Consider the following 19,358-nt stretch of genomic DNA (forward strand, 5'->3'; position numbering starts at 1 on the left):
CCCACGGTCCAGGAATCCCACAATGACATTATGATTCATAATGTCATTGTCAGATAACCTGTACAAAGATAAAAAAAAAAATTAAAAAAAAACAAGTTTAAAATAAAAAACCGATACGAAATAAATAATTTAAGAAAAAAAAAAAACATTTTTTTTTCCTCCTGAATTTTTGCTGTCGAATCCCGTGATTTTCGGGTCGGGTCTACCCGAATTCGAACAGCCATATTCGGGTCGAATATAGGGACAACCCGAATTCGAATATCAACACTAGTCTTAATGTTTGTAAGGTCTGTTCAGGCCTTTCACATTCAAAGAGAGGATCTTAAGGAACAAAGCGTGGATATGATATCCTGCAGTGAGTTGCAAGATTCCTTTGTATCAGAGGATCAACGTGGTTTGTCTTTTCCCAGTGAATTGTAGAAAAAGGAATAGTTAGGAAAAAAAACAGTGGAAAAAGAAACAGAAAAAAATCCAAAAAAGGTCAGGGAGCCAGCATAAAATGTGAGCTGTTTCGATCGCTCTGGCCCCAGATGTTACAAATTAAATTTTGTTTAACTTTCAACCAATCAAGCAAAAGAGAGCCATCATTTTTTTGGATTTGAACATTTTACAGCAGCCAACAAGGGGAGAAGCTGATGTACAATATACATTGTAAATAACAAATTTGGAATTCTGACACTTTTGACTTTTAGCTTGGAAGCTGCAAAGTCCATGAATTCCAAGTGATCAACCCTGATTGCAACCTTTTATTATATTTTCATATTACAGGTTGCAGCTTTGTATAAATTTTGTATACTATTTGCTTGCTGTTGTATCCACTTACCAATGTTACCATAATGTTACACAATGTTAATGTTACCATGTTTTTTTACTTTGTAATTTCTCATTATCTCTTTATCCCCCCATAAGTGAAAAGGCTATTATTACATTTTACCTGTAGGCTTTTTACAGTTATGCAGTTGCTTTTCATTGCATTGTTTTTGCATTGAGTTAGATATTAGATATGATAAGTTATTAGCGAATATTCATTGTTATTTTTTTACAACAGTGTTTGATGATGGAGATGAGAAAACTTTGAGAAGATCATCCCTCTGTCTAAAAGGAGAAAGGCATTTTGCAGAAAGTCAAGTGAGTATATTTTTTAGCATGCCTTAGACTGGTTCTGTAGGGGGGAATTCATAAAGCATGTCATAAACAGTGTTCCTGCACAACTGTTAAAACAATTGTACCGGGGGTGCTGAGACGTTCCTGGCTTCCCCCCTTCCAGATGAAATATAAAAATTAGTGTGAGAGCATATGACAGCCCAATATCTAGTATGTAACTGTGCAAATATCAGGTCTTTGCGATTCTTAAAACTGTTTTTTCTTTTAGTGAGAAGCTGTGATGGCAGAGGCACAAGCAAGTTTCATGTCGTTGGAGTTACGGGCCGTCATTAAGTTTTTGTTTCTCCAGGAAAAGTCAGCAAGGGACATTCACACTGAGATGTCATAAACACTGGGGCAGAACTGTCCTTCCTACAGCACTGTCAAAACCTGTACATCTTGTTTCAAGACTGGGCATTTCAACGTTGAAGATGAGCCCCGCAGTGGGCGCCCCCAACCTCAAATGACCCGGCAACCTGCGATGCTGTCAGAGAGCTGATTATTGAGGACCGGCGAATGTCCACAAAAAATATAGCCCAGATACTTGACATCTCATGGGAGCGTGTTGGGTTTCTTATCACCCCTATCCTAGACATGCACAAGCTTTCAGCGAAGTGGGTGCCGAAATGTTTGAACAGTGATCAGAAGAAGGAACAAGTTGAAGCATCCAAAGTCGGTTTGGCCCCTTTTGAAGCTGCATTGGACATTTTGGCTAGGTTAGGGACTGAGGATGAAACCTAGCTCCACATCTATGATCCTGAAACCAAGGAACAGTCAAAGGAATGCCGCCACAGCGGATCCTCATGCCCGAAGAAGTTTTAAACCTATAAATCGTCCAAAAAAGTCATGGTGTCTGTTTTCTAGGACAAAGCCGGTATTCTGTTGGTAGACTACTTACCTCAGGGCTCTAGTATCACCGGACAGTATTATACTAACCTCCTGGACCAGCTGAAGGCAGCAATTAGGACAAAACGCCGTGGAAAGTTGACCAAAGGGATCCTTTTTTTGCAGGACTATGCACACGTTCGCACACGTTCAACATTGTGGCTGCCAAATTGAACACCCTAGGTTTCCAATTGGTACACCATCCCCCCTACTCACCTGACCTGGCCCCTTCGAACTATTATCTGTTCCTAAAATTGAAGAAACACCTGAAGGAGCAACGTTTTGAGGACATTTCTGTCTTCAAAGATGCTGCTGAGGGCTGGTTTGCGGCTCAACCAAAGGACTTTTATTTGAACAGTCTAGAAAAGCTGCAACTACATTGTACCAAGTGCATCAGTTTCAGGGGGGAATATGTTGAATAAATGTGTTATTTCATAACTCTGGCTCTCTTCGTTCTGAGCAAAGCTAGGAACTTCTCAGCACCCCCTCGTAAAGTTAGATTTCAGCTTATTTTATGATTTCCCTACGCGAATGAGAAATACAGTGCAATAGGCTAGGTTAAAACAAACACACCCAGATAAAGATTTTTATTTTCTGAAAAGTGATATTTCCCAAAAAAATAAAACAACTTTAAAATTCAATGATCCTTATCTATTTGTTAAATCTTTGTTTGTTAAATGTGTTTAAAACATAAAATACATTTGTTTGATCAGATCTGTGATATGCATTTGTGAGCTTTTTGCTTGTGTAGCTGATCAAATGCAGTTTGGACTCTACATTAGTTTAGTTTCATGATTCATTTATTGGTGGATCTAATCAGCAGTTGACAGTCTTAAAACTTACTGTTGACCTGTTTTTTTTTTGCATTACTTTATACTTGGATGGCAAAAGGGACAGTTCTGCCTTGAAAAAACTCACCAGGGGGGGAGGAGGGGTCTTCAATCGATAGAAGGATATCCTCAACTGCCTATCCTGGATTGTATAATCAGGTAGGGGGATATGGGAGAAGACAGGCTTTTAGTAAGTGTGATTATAAATGTTTTGTAAGTTTATTCCTAATTTTGAAATAGGCCCTATTACTAACATAGATCTCCTATGCTAGTAGTAGTACAAACATACAAGATAGAAAAACTGATACAAGGTCAATATAATAACAACATGTCAACAAACTCACAGTTGTAGTGGATTGATGATTTAGGCTTGTTTTGCAGCTACAGGACCCAGGCTACTAACAGTCATTGATTCCATTATAGACTTTCCAACATTAAGTACCCTATTATTATTCGTATTATCCCGTATTTATATAGCACTGACATATTACACAGCACTTTACAAAGTACATGGTATTGTCACTAGCAGTCACTCAAAGTGTCTCACAATTTAATGACCTTACCATAATCATATATCTGTCATGCACGGAGAGACAGGACCACTAGGGGGCACTATGGCTTGCACGGAGGTGGTGCCCAAGGCACAGAGTCTAAGCCGTAACCAAGTTTTCTCCAGAGCCTCTGATGGTGAGGGTGTTGTGCTGCTGGTTACGGCCAGGTTGCGGTCCTTGGGCACACGAAGGTGGGCAAGCACGGTACAAAATCACAAGGTAGGCGGATAGTCAAGGAAAGCTGGGGTGGATACAGGCAGCAAACAAGGAAGGTCAGGTCACACGCCAGGGGTCAATTGCCAGGGATCCAGGAGACAGACACTAGTGACACAGGGGCCACTGTGGGCACAGGGAACACAAGAGACACTGGAAGCAACAAGAGACTCAGGGATATCCATAGACTGACAGAAACACTGGAACAGCACAGAGAAGTTGACTGGGAACCAACAGACTAGACAACGAGGGGTTAACGCAGGAGCTAGACAAAGCAAACACTGAATTAGGCCACAAGTGAACAGGAACTAGCTCACAGAACTAAGGGCTCGAGACACATTGCACGTTGAGTGCAGTCTGTGAGCTAACTAAATAGCCAGGGCTGATCAAGAGGCTATTTTCTGATTGGCCATCGGCATGGATGGAGTTGAGAAAGCTTGGAAACAGAGGGACGCCCAGCGACAGAACTGCCCGCATGCGCAGGAGAAGAGATGCCTGTGTTTCAGTGAGCAACACGTAAGTTTGACATTACCCCCACCTTTTACCGGGCCTCCCCACCTGCCGGGGTCCAGGTTTAAGGGGAAAATGAGGATGAAATTTCTTGTCAAGAAGAGGTGCACATCTGTAGCTGGAACCCATAATCTCTCCTCAGGACCAAAACCTTTCCAATCAATTAGGTACATTAGCTTTTTACGAAAAAACTTGGAATGCAGAATTTGATGGACTTCATATTCTTTAGAGGAATCAGGTGCAGGAGTAGCTAGTGGAGAGGGACGAGAAAAGCGGTTCAGAACCCCTTAAGCAGAGACACATGGAAGGCATTGGGCAGCTTGAGATGTGAGAGGGAAGACGCAACTTGTAGCAAACTTGGTTAACCTTGGAGAAATGGCATAAGGTCCGATAAACTATGGAGCAAACTTCAGGGAAGGCATCTTGCAACTAATGTTCCTTGTAGAGAGCCAGACTTTATCTCCAGGTTGGAGAAAAGGCGCCTTACGGCGACGTCAAACAGCAAACTTCTTGTGCCTGAGAACTGCGTGTTCCAGATGCTCAAAAGTAGAAGCCCACATGCGGTTAAAGTCTCTCTGCAGGGCACTGAGTGCAGGTATTTGAGCAGAGCAGAGTATAGGAGATGGAAGGCGAGGATGTTTGCCATAGACAACGTAGAAAGTTGATTCCTTGGTGCTGGTGCTGACATAGTTGTAATGTGCGAACTCTGCCCATGGTAGCAGTGCTACCCAGTCATCATGGTGGAGAGAGACAAGGGCTGGGAGATATTGCTCCAGAGCTTGATTAACTCTTTCTGTCTGCCCATTAGTCTGCGGGCGATAGGCTGAGAAGAAGTCCGCAGAGATGTCCATGGATCTGCAAAAGCCTTTCCAAAAGCGTGAGGTAAATTGCACACCACGATGAGATACTATATGCGTGGGCATACCGTAAAGCCTAAAAATTTCACAAATAAAGACTGGCACCAATGAAGCTGCAGATGGTAAAGCTGGAAGGGGTACAAAATGGGCCATTTTGGAAAAGCGATCCACAACTACCCAAATGACCTACAGCCATTGGAAGGTGGAAGATCTGTAATAAAATCCATGGACAGATGAGACCAAGGCTCCTTAGGAATGGGCAGAGGAAGAAGCGGTCCTGCTGGGGCAGAAGTAGACGACTTGGTTTGAGCACATACAGCACAAGTCTTGACATATTCCGTCACATCCTTATGAAGGTTGGGCCACCAGTACAGAAAGGAGAGAAGGGTGGACCAGGGCACCCCGCAAGGGGTGATGGGCCAGTAGCCAGGTGGCCACTGGGCTCTACGCTGCTGTAGAGCACCAGGTCGGGACCCTTGTGGTCATCCTACCTGAGGAGGAACGCATGAGCAGCCTCGCCGTGCACCAGGTGGCAGACCAAAGGAGTAAATTCCAGGCACAAGTCTGGTCAGGCATAAGTCAGAATTCAGCAAGCACAGTCAAAATTTAAAGTCCCCACCCAGTATCACTAGTCCCTCACGAAATTCATCTAGTCTCACCAGAGCTGCGGAGAGAAAGGATGCCTGGGCCGTGTTGGGGGTGTATACTGTGGCTAAAGTGACCATCTGATGGTCAAGCAATCCCTTGACAAACAGCAACTGCCCATCAACATCACAATACATATCTTTGAAAGACCAAGAAAGCCCATCAGACAATAAAATACATAAACCATTGGAACGAGAGTCAGGGGAGCAGCTATGGTACACTGTTGGGAACCTACGATGCCAAAGTTTTGATCTTTTGTCACTCCAAAAATGTGATTCTTGAGTGAAGGCCACATGTGTTCTGAACCGGTGGAGCTCAGAGAACAGGGATGAGCATTTTTCTGGGGTGTTTAAACCTTTCACATTTAACAAGGTAATTTTAAGTGTCTCCATGCCGGGATCAAACCATGAGGGGCGAAGAAAATGTTAAGTAATAGGTTGGTTGTTAGGTCAGTGAGACACAGATAACAGGGAGAGGGGTGGGAGTGGCTTGGAAAGATTAAAGGGGATATAAGGAATCTCCTAATACAATACAGAAACCAGGAAGTACCTGTCAAAGTGCAATGAGCTCAATGAACAAACTACAGGTAGGATCGATTGGGGAGGTATTCTAAAGTGCCCAAAAACCTCCTCACTATATCAGGGAGGAGCCTGAGGTAGAGACTGTGAAGGCTCAGAAATAACTGGATGTGCTCCCGCTCCCGGGCCAAAATACAGGTAATACAAAACAATAAATACCATGTAAAGAAAATTTAACTTGAATGAAACAGCCTAATCAAAAAAATCGTTGTGTACGTGACCACACAGAACCTGAGAAAGTAGTGTCACCACAGCCGTGGCCACCGAGTATTGCATCTATAAAAACATACAGTAAATAAAACAATCAAAGAGCAGTGGATATACTCATGTTGAGGAGGTATTAGCTCCTAGTTTCACTTTCTTCTGATTTCTGCGTTTGCACTGAACAACCATCCTTCTCCGATCGGTGCATCAAGGATACAGGGACTTTACAGCCAGTCCGGCAGATGTACAGGAGGCAGGGCAAAAGTGGCCAAATATGATGGTAGATCAGAAATGGATCTAAAGGCTGCAGATGCTCCTTCCTTATGTGCCAGTAAATGAAAAGGGAATCCGTAGGGCTCTGCGCAGCGCCAAAGTGTGGCGAGACAAATCTTGAAACAATATAATGCTAGAGTCATTAAAAGTGATATTCTTCTGTGTGCGGGCAGCTTGCAAGATTTCCTCTTTAGTTAGATAGGATTCCAAATTTGCAAACCACATCTCTAATCCTGTCTGAATCCTGGGGCTTGTAACCAGGAACACGGTGGACCCTTTGCACTGCAATCGCAGAATTCTTAGGTGCTCCCAGGACACTGTTAAAGAGGGATGTAACCGCCCCCATTAAATGTTGAGAATTAACTACTGATTCACGGAGTCAATGTATGCGGATGTTGTTACTCCTATTTCTGTTTTCCAAATCATCCTGTAATAGTATAAGGCGCTGTAAAAGCTTGGTATGTTCATTCAGTACTTCCCACTGTAGTAGATTTAGCAAGGGTCTCGGTAATCTCCTTAACCGCCATGACTCCAGACCCCAAATCCCTCCTAAGATCAGCAATCTCCTTTTTTACAGTGCCCTCTATGCTATTATTGCAGAAATCTAGGTCAGCCCTAGTGAGGCCTCAAGTGGCAGCTTCCCCTGTCATATCAATAGAGAGTGCAGGTGAAGATGGGGGGCTGGAGGACATCAGGGAGCTTCTTTCAGTGTTCTGGTCCTATGTAACATGTGGAGGGGAGGCAGCAGAGACAGTACTTACAGTCTCGGGTTTTTCGTGCCTTGCAGCACCAGCTGGCACCATCTTGGAAGTCTGTGGAGAGGGAGCCGCCGGATCCGATTTAGAGAAAAAACTCCCCATCGCCCGGGATTTGCGGCGATCACTTTTGGTTTGTGTGGTCCCTGTGTGTCTGCGACCCATTTTCAGTGGGGAGACACTCTGGTGAGGCTGTGTGCGGGTGTCGGCGGCTCCACTAAAAGCTGGCTTACCAGCTCCGGTCTCCATTTGTTCATATTTTGCCTTAATTTCTTACTGTTCATTTTTTTCACTGTACAGTTTTCCCTCGTCTCTACTATTATTCATTACACCAGGGAAAGCATATTTTGTTGAGTTAGATCTTACACTTGTTTTTTAATAATTATAGGGTGATGAATCCAGAAATGACCCCAGTTTTCTGCTATCACATCCAGTTTTTAGGATACAGGTTACCCTCCATTTCTGTAAAAAAAACCTACAAATTTTACATACAATGAAAAAATGATGAAATATTAACTTGAATGTAGTTTATTTAAATTTCTTTTGTTCATACAAAGGATTTATTGTTACTCTATGACATTTTTTTTACTGTAAAACATTTGAAAATTATTCGGATAAGAGTGTAAGGTAAAAATTTATGCTTAAAGCTTATAATTATTTTCTCGTGTGTTTCCAAGAAAGTCCTTGACAATGGCTTTGAATGATGACCAAGAATTCTTTTCGACTTCTGACATTGTCCTGATGAAATGTTCATCTTTGATGAGCAGCCGAATCTGTGGACCATCATACACACCGGCCTTCATTTTTTCAAATAACAGGCTAGGAAATGCCAAAATTAGGTACTTGAAACAGTCTCCTTCAGTTGGCAAACCTTAAACAAACTGCTTCATAAGACCCAGTTTCATGAACAGAGGCAGGAATATACTATATTCTTTCTATCAACAAGTGGCTTATGTAGAATATTTGGATCACCTGGTTTTAGGGCAGATCTTGGAGGCCAATTCCTTTCCACCCAATGCCTCTCACGAGCTCTGCTGTCCCACATGCACAGATAACAAGAATACTTGGTGTATCCCTGTTGCTGACCAAGAAGGAAGCATACCATTTTAAGGTCAACACAGTTGACCCAATTGTGTTGGTGATATTGCAGCAATTCAATGACTCTCTTTATGCCTGCATATTCTTCACAAAGAAAAAATGAATGGCCAATTGGGACTAATCCAAATACATTGCCATTGAGAAGGAGCACACACGTTAAGCTTCAATTTGAGCTATCGGTGAATAGTCGCCATTCAGTTGAGTTATAGATTGTAATTCCCAATTCCTCCATTAAACCAGGTATGTTATGGCAATACACAAAGCCACTGTCAGTTCTAAAGTACTGCAGAAATGCAGTTTCTCTGGTTCGAAAGTACGACACCTTTGTTCCTTTTTCAAGTAAGTTTTTTCACATGCAGTCTTGATGCTAGGAGTTCTGAAGCCTTCTTCAATAGTCCCAAATCACGTGATAAATCACTCAACTCATGTTGATCAAATCCCTTACGAACAGAGTCATCTTCAATTTCAAACACTTTATCATTGTTGTCAGCTAGTTTATCGCCATATTCATGTTCTTTAAGAGAGGGTTGTCACAAGCCTGTGTCTAAATGAACCTTATTGCACATGCTCACTTGCACCGCACTGAGCATGTACGAAGTCTATGATTGCCGAAGTATCCTTACTCTGCACATACCCAGTGCAAGCTCCAATCAGAGACTAGGACGGCACTATATGAAGGCTCCATGATTTCCTTCCAGCGCGAATTGATTGTGGCAACTTCCTGTTTCCTGGTTGCTTTTTCCTGATTCCTGGTTGCTGATTCCTCATTCCTGGTTCCTGCTCTTTGTTCCTGCTCCTGATTCTTGGTTCCTGCTCCTCGCTACTCATGCATCCTCCGCTCTCCATCTGATCATCTGTGTACGACTTCCAAGGTTTGTCTGCAATCCACTTTTACCACTGTGATCCGAAAAGTCATTGGACATTTACCAGCATTGGTATTTGCCCAGTCATTGGACATTTTCCTTTACTGTTTACCTGCAAGATCATTTGACATTTACCATTATCTGGTTTGCAAATACCCATTAACCGATACACATGTGTGTGATCTCCTGGTTAATCACCGTCAAGATTCCCTCAAACAGAGCTCTCCTTTCTGAAGGCTGACAAGGGTAATGTAACGAAAATCGGCACTGGGATTTCATCTGAATGAGCCACTGGGCAGATAGCCGATGGTAGACTAGGATACTCTGTTACAATAATTTTTCTTGTTATATCCTGAAGTTTTCACTATACAAAAGTACCAGTCACTAATATAATCTCCTGGCTCTTGCCAAACCAAAGGTATACCAAATGGCATGCTATCACATGTTCCCCTTGTCCACATCCTAAACCCTCGACACACTGTTTGCACACCTTTTTGGGGCCCCAAGACTTATCCTTATCACCAAGTTTAACTCTGAAATATGCCAAATAGGCTTGCTCCACAAATGAACTGATGTTCGCCCTTTGACTGGGAATGATGAAACTGCCACAGATATAACAAAATGAATCAGAGTTGTTTAAGCACTTACCACGAGAAACAGCAGAGCCAGACATAATACGTGTGTAAGTAGAAAAATATATTTTGCTTATTCACTATGTAGAGCAGCGCACAACCTCTGGCCACACTGTCTTGTGTGTAAATGAATAGCCTATACAAATTTAGGCTATAGTAATTGCATTAATATTAGTGGTAGAGAAAAAAAACCTGACTTGATAGAAAAAAAACCAAATGCACTTTCAGAATCAGCATACCTATATTAGTGTAAATAAGCTTAAAAATTGAAGCCAACAAAAATTTTTTTCAAAATTGCTCCCCAGTGTTATGATTTAACCTAAAAGTGAAACTATACTGGCAGTACTTCCTTGTCCGCATTTATAGTTATTTAGTTATGCTGAAAGAAGACATATATTTATGAAGTTCAAACCCTAGGGAAATAAATATTTCCCAATATAGACATAGTTGATCCAGAGGAAGGCAAACTTGGGAAAAAAATCCTTCCAGATCAGCAAATCAGATGTTCACTGGATCAACAGTCTTTTTTGTCCTTTTTTTGTCTTTTTGACTTAACAGTGGAAAATATGCTTTTTTTTAAAAAATGTAATGTTTTATCCCTCCTAATTTTGCTTCCTGTTTACAACTTACATTAAATGAAAACATAATTTATGGTCACTGAGACCAGATATTTTTTATATGCACATTTGTTATGGGCTCTGCATTGCTTAAAAAAGATAAGTCCAGCAGAGTATTTTTTTCTATTTGGTGTTTACTGTACCAAAATATTATCTTGTGGTAAATTCATAAATGTCCATCCTATTGCTGTACCTTTAGTTCCATCACCCTAGTCAATGTCAGGGTAATTAAAATCATGCTTCTCTATCACTGTCACAGCCTGTGCAGCCCTTTCTACCTGTGCAAGTAGATGATACTCTAACTGAAGGGGTCTATAGCAGACTCCAATAATTAAGTGTGTGATATATCACCATATGAAACTCCACCCATTTTTGTCTCAACATCATCACATGCTCCATCAGCAGTTTAATTTTTCACATTTACTTTCAGATTACCAATCACATACAGACAGACACTCAGACAGACAGATCTTTTTTTACTCTGTCTTTCTGAAAGAGTATATCCAGGAATGTTAACAGCCCAGTCATGTAAAAAACAAAGCGAGAATTCAGCAATACTAACTAAGTCAATCATTAACCTCCTGAGCGGTTCATTTCTTTCTGGATTTATATGTGTAAAAGTGGTACATTGTTTTTCACGAAAATTTATTTTACAGTATAATAATAGTTTGAGTATAAAAATTTGGAAACACAAAATCATGTCAAAATAATAAATAAAATAATTAATTTTTTTTTTTTTTTATGTAAAAAATAAATAAATATTATACTCATACTATTATACTGTAAAATGTTCATAAAAGACAATGTACTGCATTAACAATCAATTAAATCTCCTAGAGATTTGGCATGAATTTAGAGATTGCCCCTAAATACAAAAAAATACCATAACATTGGTACCTTTTTTGGGGGTGTTTGTATTATCATGTTTTTATAACACCATCTATATGTAAATTACATATGGTATGATGAAAATTATTTTACCAGGGGGGGATGTTGGGCAGTTAGTTCAGTAGCTATTTGTAGTGCTAGACTCTGGGTTCAAATCCTGTCCAGGTTCTATCAGCTATTTGTGTGGGTTTCCTCTGGGCACTCTGGTTTCCCTCTACATCTCCAGAAATTTGCTAATTGACCTCCCCAATATCCAACTCTGGGGTATGTAAAAAAAAAAACAAAAAAACTAGAAGCATGCCATGGTTTGCCAGTTTGGACATTGTTACAATATAAGGAATGATAATTTAAAAATGAATATCACACAGGAGGGTTTTTCGTATTTTATTTTTAGACAATAGGAAGTAAAACATAGTTCAATTCACAAATAGTAAGATGCTAACACAATTTCCATTAAAATAGTTAAAGCACATAAGATACTACTTGTATTAACTAATATAGTGTGTTATCCTGTGTATTTATCTTTCAGACACTTGACCAGCTTCCTCTTACAAATCCTGAGCATTTTGGTACCCCTGTAATTGCAAAGAAAACCAGAGGGAGAAGATCAAATCATGTGTGAGTAAACAACCTCATGACAATAACTGCCTGTTTTTAAAACAGTCTTTCTGTAATTACCTCCAGCAACCTGTAAAATGATTGCCTTTTTCATCTACAACACACACTAACAAACCAGTAAACAAAATCTTTTAACTCTTGTCACAAATTAGATTGTGTTTTGTACCAACAAGAAGCAAGTGTAACCATTTATTTAATTTTACTGACTGGATATGGAGATGCGTTGAGCAGAATGTAGAGCTCAACTTAAATACCAGCTCCCCAATACAGGGAAGGCAGAGGATGTGTGCCAGGTACAGAGGCCAAATGCAAATAATTTACCTGGAAGAGTGTCCACTGTCTTTAAGGTTGCTTGCGTTTGCAATCTGCTGGAATTTAGTTATGTTGCTTTGTTTAATTGATGCATAGTAATTATAGCAGGGGTTCCATGAAGACTTAAAGGTTATTTCAAGGGGATCCCCAATGCCAAAAGCTGTGAAACACTGTCCTAACAGATCATTAACAGCCTCATTGTCAGAAAATGCAAAAGCATCAGTGGAACAGATCTTCAAAGCAGTTATGTTGTCTACAGGGTATAGTGGGGGTAATCTTTTGCAAAAAGACCTATGGCCTGATTCATCAATGAAATGCTCGTGCGCACGTGCCGGTCAGCAACCTCTATTAGCGCAAGTTGGGCCCGAGTTCTGGTGAACTCGCCTGCTGGTTTCCTGCAAAGATCTTGAATACTCCAATTAAGGCGATTAATTTTCAGCTGCACGATTCAGAAGTAGATGTTAACCTCAATAGTGAGGTGATAGCAATTGATTAGCGCACACCTGTGCCCTGTTCTGTATGCATCTCCAGTCCATTTTACAGGTTAGTTTGAATCTTTAATGCTTGATGCTTTTTTGTAAGTGTTACTTTTTTATGTTACATTCTACTCAATCACAAACTTGCTTCATTTATAGTTACATTTGTTGCACTTGTTACTTTTTCTTTTGGTTGCAACACTGCTAATTTCTATCAAGCTGGATATATACTAAGTAGCATTTTCTATGTAAGTTTGCTTGGATGGTATGCATTGATGTGATTTTTTGTAATCCTCATGATTGTTAGTTTCATCTGTTGCTGCAATGTTTTTGTGCCTGGTTTGTAATGCCAGTTTCTGTAGTTTAGCAATTCTTCAGCAATGTGTTGTCATTTTTTCCACAAGTATTGAGTACAAATGTCCGCATGGTTTCCACACCAAACTCCTACTTGACCCCCCTTGTTGCCTTTGTCACATATTGGTATTTGAATGTATTATGTAAACAGTCCTTTTCTGAATAAATTGTTTGTTTTTTTATAGTCTGACATTTGCACTCATGTTGATTTGCTGCCACACAACTCCTCTGTTCATTTGTGGTAGTGTTATAGGTTTGTTGTCATTGTGCTGTGCTGCCTGATCTTAGCACTATTGTATACAAACACACTTCCACTTGCTGTCCAAACTGGTTGGCAATTAGTTGTCCAGCTGAGTTGCATACTCTGAGTTGCATATTCTAACACACCTGATGGTAATGGAAGGAGGTCCAGGTCGCCAAGCCAAACATCAAACCACATTGATTGCCTAACTTACAAGCAGGGTCTCGCACTCTTAGAAATGAACAGATGTTGTGTTGTTGCTTAACTTAATGCTCATAAATACTGGAGTGTATGCATTATTTAGGTGTTTACACAAAACAAATAGTACTAGTATATCAAACTTCCAAGGCCAAATCCACTTTGTGCCAAACATTTTCTTGCTTTTCCATCCTTTTAGGGTGTTTTTGCAGATTTGAATGGCATTTTAGATCTTGGCCCACTATATGTATATTGACTTACCCACCTCAGCTTGGTAGTGGAAGCACATAAAGGTGGATTCCTTCTTTTAACCAGAAGCAATATTATTCATGAATGTTGCTTGTAGCCAAGCCCATGATATCAGAAATCATAGGAAGAAATAGGCAATCTTTTCAATGTGAAGCAATATGGCTCAAAAGCCCTCTTTGCCTATTTCTTCTTGTAATTTCTCTTTTCTATGTATATGTACACACATCTAAATGCATACATACATGTTTGGCTTTATGTGCATTCATGTCTATACATACATGAGTGCATATGAAGCAAAATACTGACTGGGTAACCGAACATGGGATTGGTTTAAAGATATCATTAAAGATATCATAACGAGCCTGTACGTTTATTAGGGTGCTATCTTTGTATTGAGGGTCCTTTTTTTTTTTTATGTTTCCTTCAACATCATGTGGTGTATATTCTCTCTTTCCCTTCCCCCCCTGGGCTGCATTGTTTTTGTTTTGTTTTATTATTATTGTTCTTTGTTAAAAGATATTTACTTAAATATACATTATTATAGGGGGCTTAAACTTGTTAGAGCATCATTTATATCGTGTGCCTCTTTGAGTAATTCTGTTATTGTCTGTATATTGTGTTGATTTATCTTATTCTGTATCATGAGGGCTTTGACGGTTTACTATCATGATTGTCAGAGTATATGCTATATTAAGGTTGTGTACTATATGTTCCAACTGATCCACTGCCGTTTCGGGTAAATAAGATATCTGTGTTTTATGTTATAATGTTTGCTACGTATGTTTGGGTATTTTTCACCGAAAACTCAATAAAACTGATTGACACAAAAAAAAAAAAAAAAACAAGCAAAATACACAAAAAAATTAAAACCTTCCTTATTGAGGACTGTGCAAAAGTGCAGTGCATTTTTCAACTGATAAAACAGTTCAGGCACACATAGCCAGTCCGCCGTGGCGCACAACTATGAGCTACACGCTCCTGATGTTTGGTGCACAACTATGCGCACTCAAACAGTTGTGCTGTTTTTAGCCTTACAAATAATTCAGAGAAAGAAACAGCGTAACAACAATCACAATTGTCTTTTTAAGCTGTGTGTCTTGGGAGATTGGAAAGGAGATCACATAACAACAACCCCCCCCAAAAAACAAACGACAACATTTTAGAAACAACTTGATTCAAAAGAAACATTTGCTAAAAGGTCACAATAAAATATAAAAACACACTTAAAAAAAAAAAAAAACATCCCAAAAAATTAAAAAGAACAAACAAAACACATGTAAACCCACACTTCTATGTAAAGCCAAAATAGTTCAAAAATGTTCCTACAAATATTGCATTCAAAAAATACTTACCAAACCAATATAAAATTTTGCCCTATCAAGGGTGGAAAACTGGACTAGAAAATATTTATGCAGGACAAACATTGAAAAGTGGTAACAAAGGCAGAATTTTGCAATCAAACAATATGGCCACAAACACAAAAACATAGCATTAACATTGACTTCAAAATTGCAAAATGGACATTAAAACATTAAACTCAAGTTAAAAAAAAAAAAAAAAAAGTTATTGTGCTAAAGGGTAAGCAAAGTATCAAATGCAGCAACATAGATTAATTAGGATAACACACAAAACAACAGCCCCTCCAAGAAAAAGAAAAAAAAAAGACAAAAGGAAAAAGCAAGTTAAACAACACCCTTATAAATGCTTAAATTTGGGCGCACAGGTGATAGAAATTCACTTGGAATTAGCACTTGCGCAGTCTGTCAAAATTGGCTGTTTGTTTTTTTTGCAATTGGACATTTCACAATTATAGATTGATATGATCCTTTGGATTTGTACAGCAGTAAACAGATATTCTATAAACCCCCCGGGCGGTTAGCCCGACCTTGGTTCGGGGTAAGTAAACTTGCTACTATCGGTTACCCCGAACCATGGTCGGAGTAGCTAAAAGTATAAACAAGCGTTATATTGCAATCTGATTGTTATACAACATTGTATTACAATCGGATTACAACTGAAAAAAATACTTACCTTGTCCCCGCAGCTCCTCCGGAGACGTCTTCTCTCTTTTGTCTTTATCCGGCGTGTGCAGTGACGTTGTCCGGGGTTTCCCGGTGAGGTTGCAGCATGCGTCGGTGAGGTTGCAGCATGCGTCGGTGCGGGCGGGAAATTCAAAAACCTTTGCATTGAACTCAATACAAAAAGGCTGTATTGAGTCCAGTACAAAGAAATCTTTATAACATATATATATAATTGTATTTTATATATTATATAAGCTACTATACAGTTACATTACATTATACACAATTTTTTTTTTTAAAGATTTTTTTTGTGTTTTATAAAAAAATTTTTTATTAAATTTATAAAATTTTGGACATATTTCAGGGAGTTATGCGGTAATTTGGTGAATTATAAGTAATCATTGAGTAATTCGGTGAATTATAGCCTACAATCTAAAATAAAATTCCATGCAAAAAATTTAACACTTTTTGCATGGAAGTACGGAAAGAATTAGAACACCCGGCGTTTGCGTATGCGTCCCTCAGCAATTCCTGATGATGTCAGTGCATGTGCCCGTCGACGGGGGTAGTAGCGGGAAATTCAAATATTTTGTATTGGATTCAATACAAAGTCCTGTATCCAATCCAATACAAAATAATACAAAATATATTTATGTGGTTTTGTCTATTGGTATGTGACGTTGGACTCTGTTTTAAAATTTACCACACTAGGGAGGTGTTTTAGAAAAATATATTACTATACAGTATACCGAATTATTGCATTTTCAGTATTTTTAATTTATTTATGTATTCCTGTTTAAGCTGATTTTTGTGTTTTTTATTTAATTTTATTAAAAGTAAATTTTTGTGTGTTTCAAAGTTTTTTTATATTCAGGATATCGTAACTAGACCCTTGTTCGGACATATTTCTTTAAGTTACATTTCTACAATTTAAAAAACTAATTTCATGAAAAACAGTGTACCGCTTTTGGTACAGAAATCTAGACATCAGTGAAATGCCCAGGTATTTAATTAAAAAAATAAAATAAAGTTGGGGAGGATTTATTGTTAAAAGTATTTTCTATATATGTGTATATGTGTATATATGTATCTTTAGATACACACCGTATTTTTCGGACCATTAGACGCTCCGGACTATAAGACGCACCAGGTTTTCCGCACGGAAAACAAGAAAAAAAAAATTCATTTGATTTCCCCTGAGATCCAGCGTGCGGCACTTGTGCCCGCCCATGAAGGCGGCGCCGATCGGCATTCATCAAATCAATCGGCGCTGCCTTCATGGGCGGGCACAAGTGCCGCACGCTGGAACACAGGGGAACACAGAGGAGGAACACAGACATTGGCTGCTATCTGCCTCTGTCTGTGTTCCTCCTCTGTGTTACCCTGAGATCCAGCGTGTGGCACTTGTGCCCGCCCATGAAGGCGGCGCCGATCGGCATTCATGAAATCAATCGGCGCCGCCTTCGTGGGCGGGCACAAGTGCCGCACGCTGGAACACAGGGGAACACAGAGGAGGAACACAGACATTGGCTGCTATCTGCCTCTGTCTGTGTTCCTCCTCTGTGTTGCCCTGAGATCCAGCGTGTGGCACTTGTGCCCGCCCATGAAGGCGGCGCCGATCGGCATTCATGAAATCAATCGGCGCCGCCTTCGTGGGCGGGCACAAGTGCCGCACGCTGGAACACAGGGGAACACAGAGGAGGAACACAGACATTGGCTGCTATCTGCCTCTGTCTGTGTTCCTCCTCTGTGTTTCCCTGAGATCCAGCGTGTGGCACTTGTGCCCGCCCATGAAGGCGGCGCCGATCGGCATTCATCAAACCAATCGGCGCCGCCTTCGTGGGCGGGCACAAGTGCCGCACGCTGGGACACAGGAACACAGAGGAGGACACTGGCTGCGGGGACCGGCGAGGATACAGGTAAGTAAAAAAATATGCATTCGGACCATAAGACGCACCCTGATTTTCCCCCCACTTTAGGGGGAAAAAAAGTGCGTCTTATGGTCCGAAAAATACGGTATATATTTATATACTACAATAAATATAAATATTTATTTATATATATATATATATATATATATATATATATATATATAGACACACATATACCTATATATCTAGAGAAACAAACAGGAACTTGTGTGTGCTTGTGACTTTTGTGGGAAAATCTAGTCCGATGGCAAAGCCGAGGTTTAGCTTGCAGAAAGCTGCAATATTTACCCCCAAGCTGCTCCTCCGATCAGGCATTGTAAGCGTTTATATAGGGGCCTATGTAGAGGAGCTGAACTCAGTTAACTCTTGCCCATCAGGAAAGAAATAAGTCATTTTAAATGACATGGCCTGAGCTTGTCCTTTACGCCTTGAAGGTGCTGGCCTACCCTGCGGCCAGTGTATTGTCCGAACGTGTGTTTAGCAGCCGCCTGTCCACAGCCAATGCGTACAAGCTCACGTTCATTAAAATAAACCAGGCATGGATCCCACAGGACTTGTCGGTACCTTGTGCTGAATAGACAAGTATACCGGCCGCACCCAGCCATTGTTATACTCTAGCTCTCTTTCTCTTTGCATTCTCTTTTCTATTTCCCGATGTTTTGGGGTCTTCTCAAATTTATAAAAAAAAGTAAAATAAAAAAATAAAGGAAAAAAAAATAAAAAAAACAACAAATACAGTTTTGGCTACCTCCTCCTCCTCCACCACCGATTCTACCTACACCGCCACGTCCACTGCCTCCTCATCTTCCTACACCACTTTGACCTCCGCCTCCTAGTTCAAGATTATTTTTTTTTATTTTTTTTATTTCTATGTTATTTTATGTCGTTTCCCTATCCACATTTGTTTGCAGGGCAATTGTCCTGCTCTTACCACCATTTTGATTCCTTTTGGAGCCCTCTAGCCCTTACTATCACTACTTTACAGGCATTTTAGTGCCCCAAAGTTCGGGTCCCCATAGACTTCAATAGGGTTTGGGGTTAAGTTCGGGTCCCGAACCTGGTTTATTCCATCCAGTCCCTCACATATCTTCACAAACTAGGAAGATTATAGAGTCTAATATTGGGGAGATTGGTTTCTACATTTTTTTTTTATTGAGTTGAAGTTTTTGCATGAAGGATTCTGGGTTTCCCTTTATGCCAGATGAATTTGGCAAACCCTTTTTCCAATTTCTGTATATCACAGTGTCTACCATGTTTCCCCGATGATAAGGCATCCCCATCAAATAAGCCACCCCCCAATTTTGCTCAAACAATTAAAATAAAGCACCCCCCGCAAATAAGACATCCTCCGATACCTGATACTGTGTGCCTCTGTGTGACTCCTCGATGCTGGCTGCAGTGCAGAGTGAAACTGAA

The 19,358-nt window shown here is 40.2% G+C and overlaps 1 protein-coding gene across 5 annotated transcripts in view; it reads left to right on the plus strand.

Moving 5' to 3' along the window:
• Positions 1-19,358, plus strand: part of ARID4B (AT-rich interaction domain 4B) — a 420,630-nt gene that overhangs the window by 151,013 nt on the left and 250,259 nt on the right. For 4 of the 5 annotated variants that reach the window (XM_072409207.1, XM_072409204.1, XM_072409206.1 and 1 more), the window contains exons 6-7: positions 1,049-1,128; positions 12,072-12,160. In XM_072409207.1, coding sequence (XP_072265308.1) covers positions 1,049-1,128; positions 12,072-12,160 — 169 coding nt within the window. The remainder of the gene's footprint in view (positions 1-1,048; positions 1,129-12,071; positions 12,161-19,358) is intronic. The other variant, XM_072409208.1, reaches the window with a different exon arrangement.

The sequence above is a fragment of the Pyxicephalus adspersus genome, chromosome 4 (assembly GCF_032062135.1).
Source record: "Pyxicephalus adspersus chromosome 4, UCB_Pads_2.0, whole genome shotgun sequence".
Taxonomy (NCBI): domain Eukaryota; kingdom Metazoa; phylum Chordata; class Amphibia; order Anura; family Pyxicephalidae; genus Pyxicephalus; species Pyxicephalus adspersus.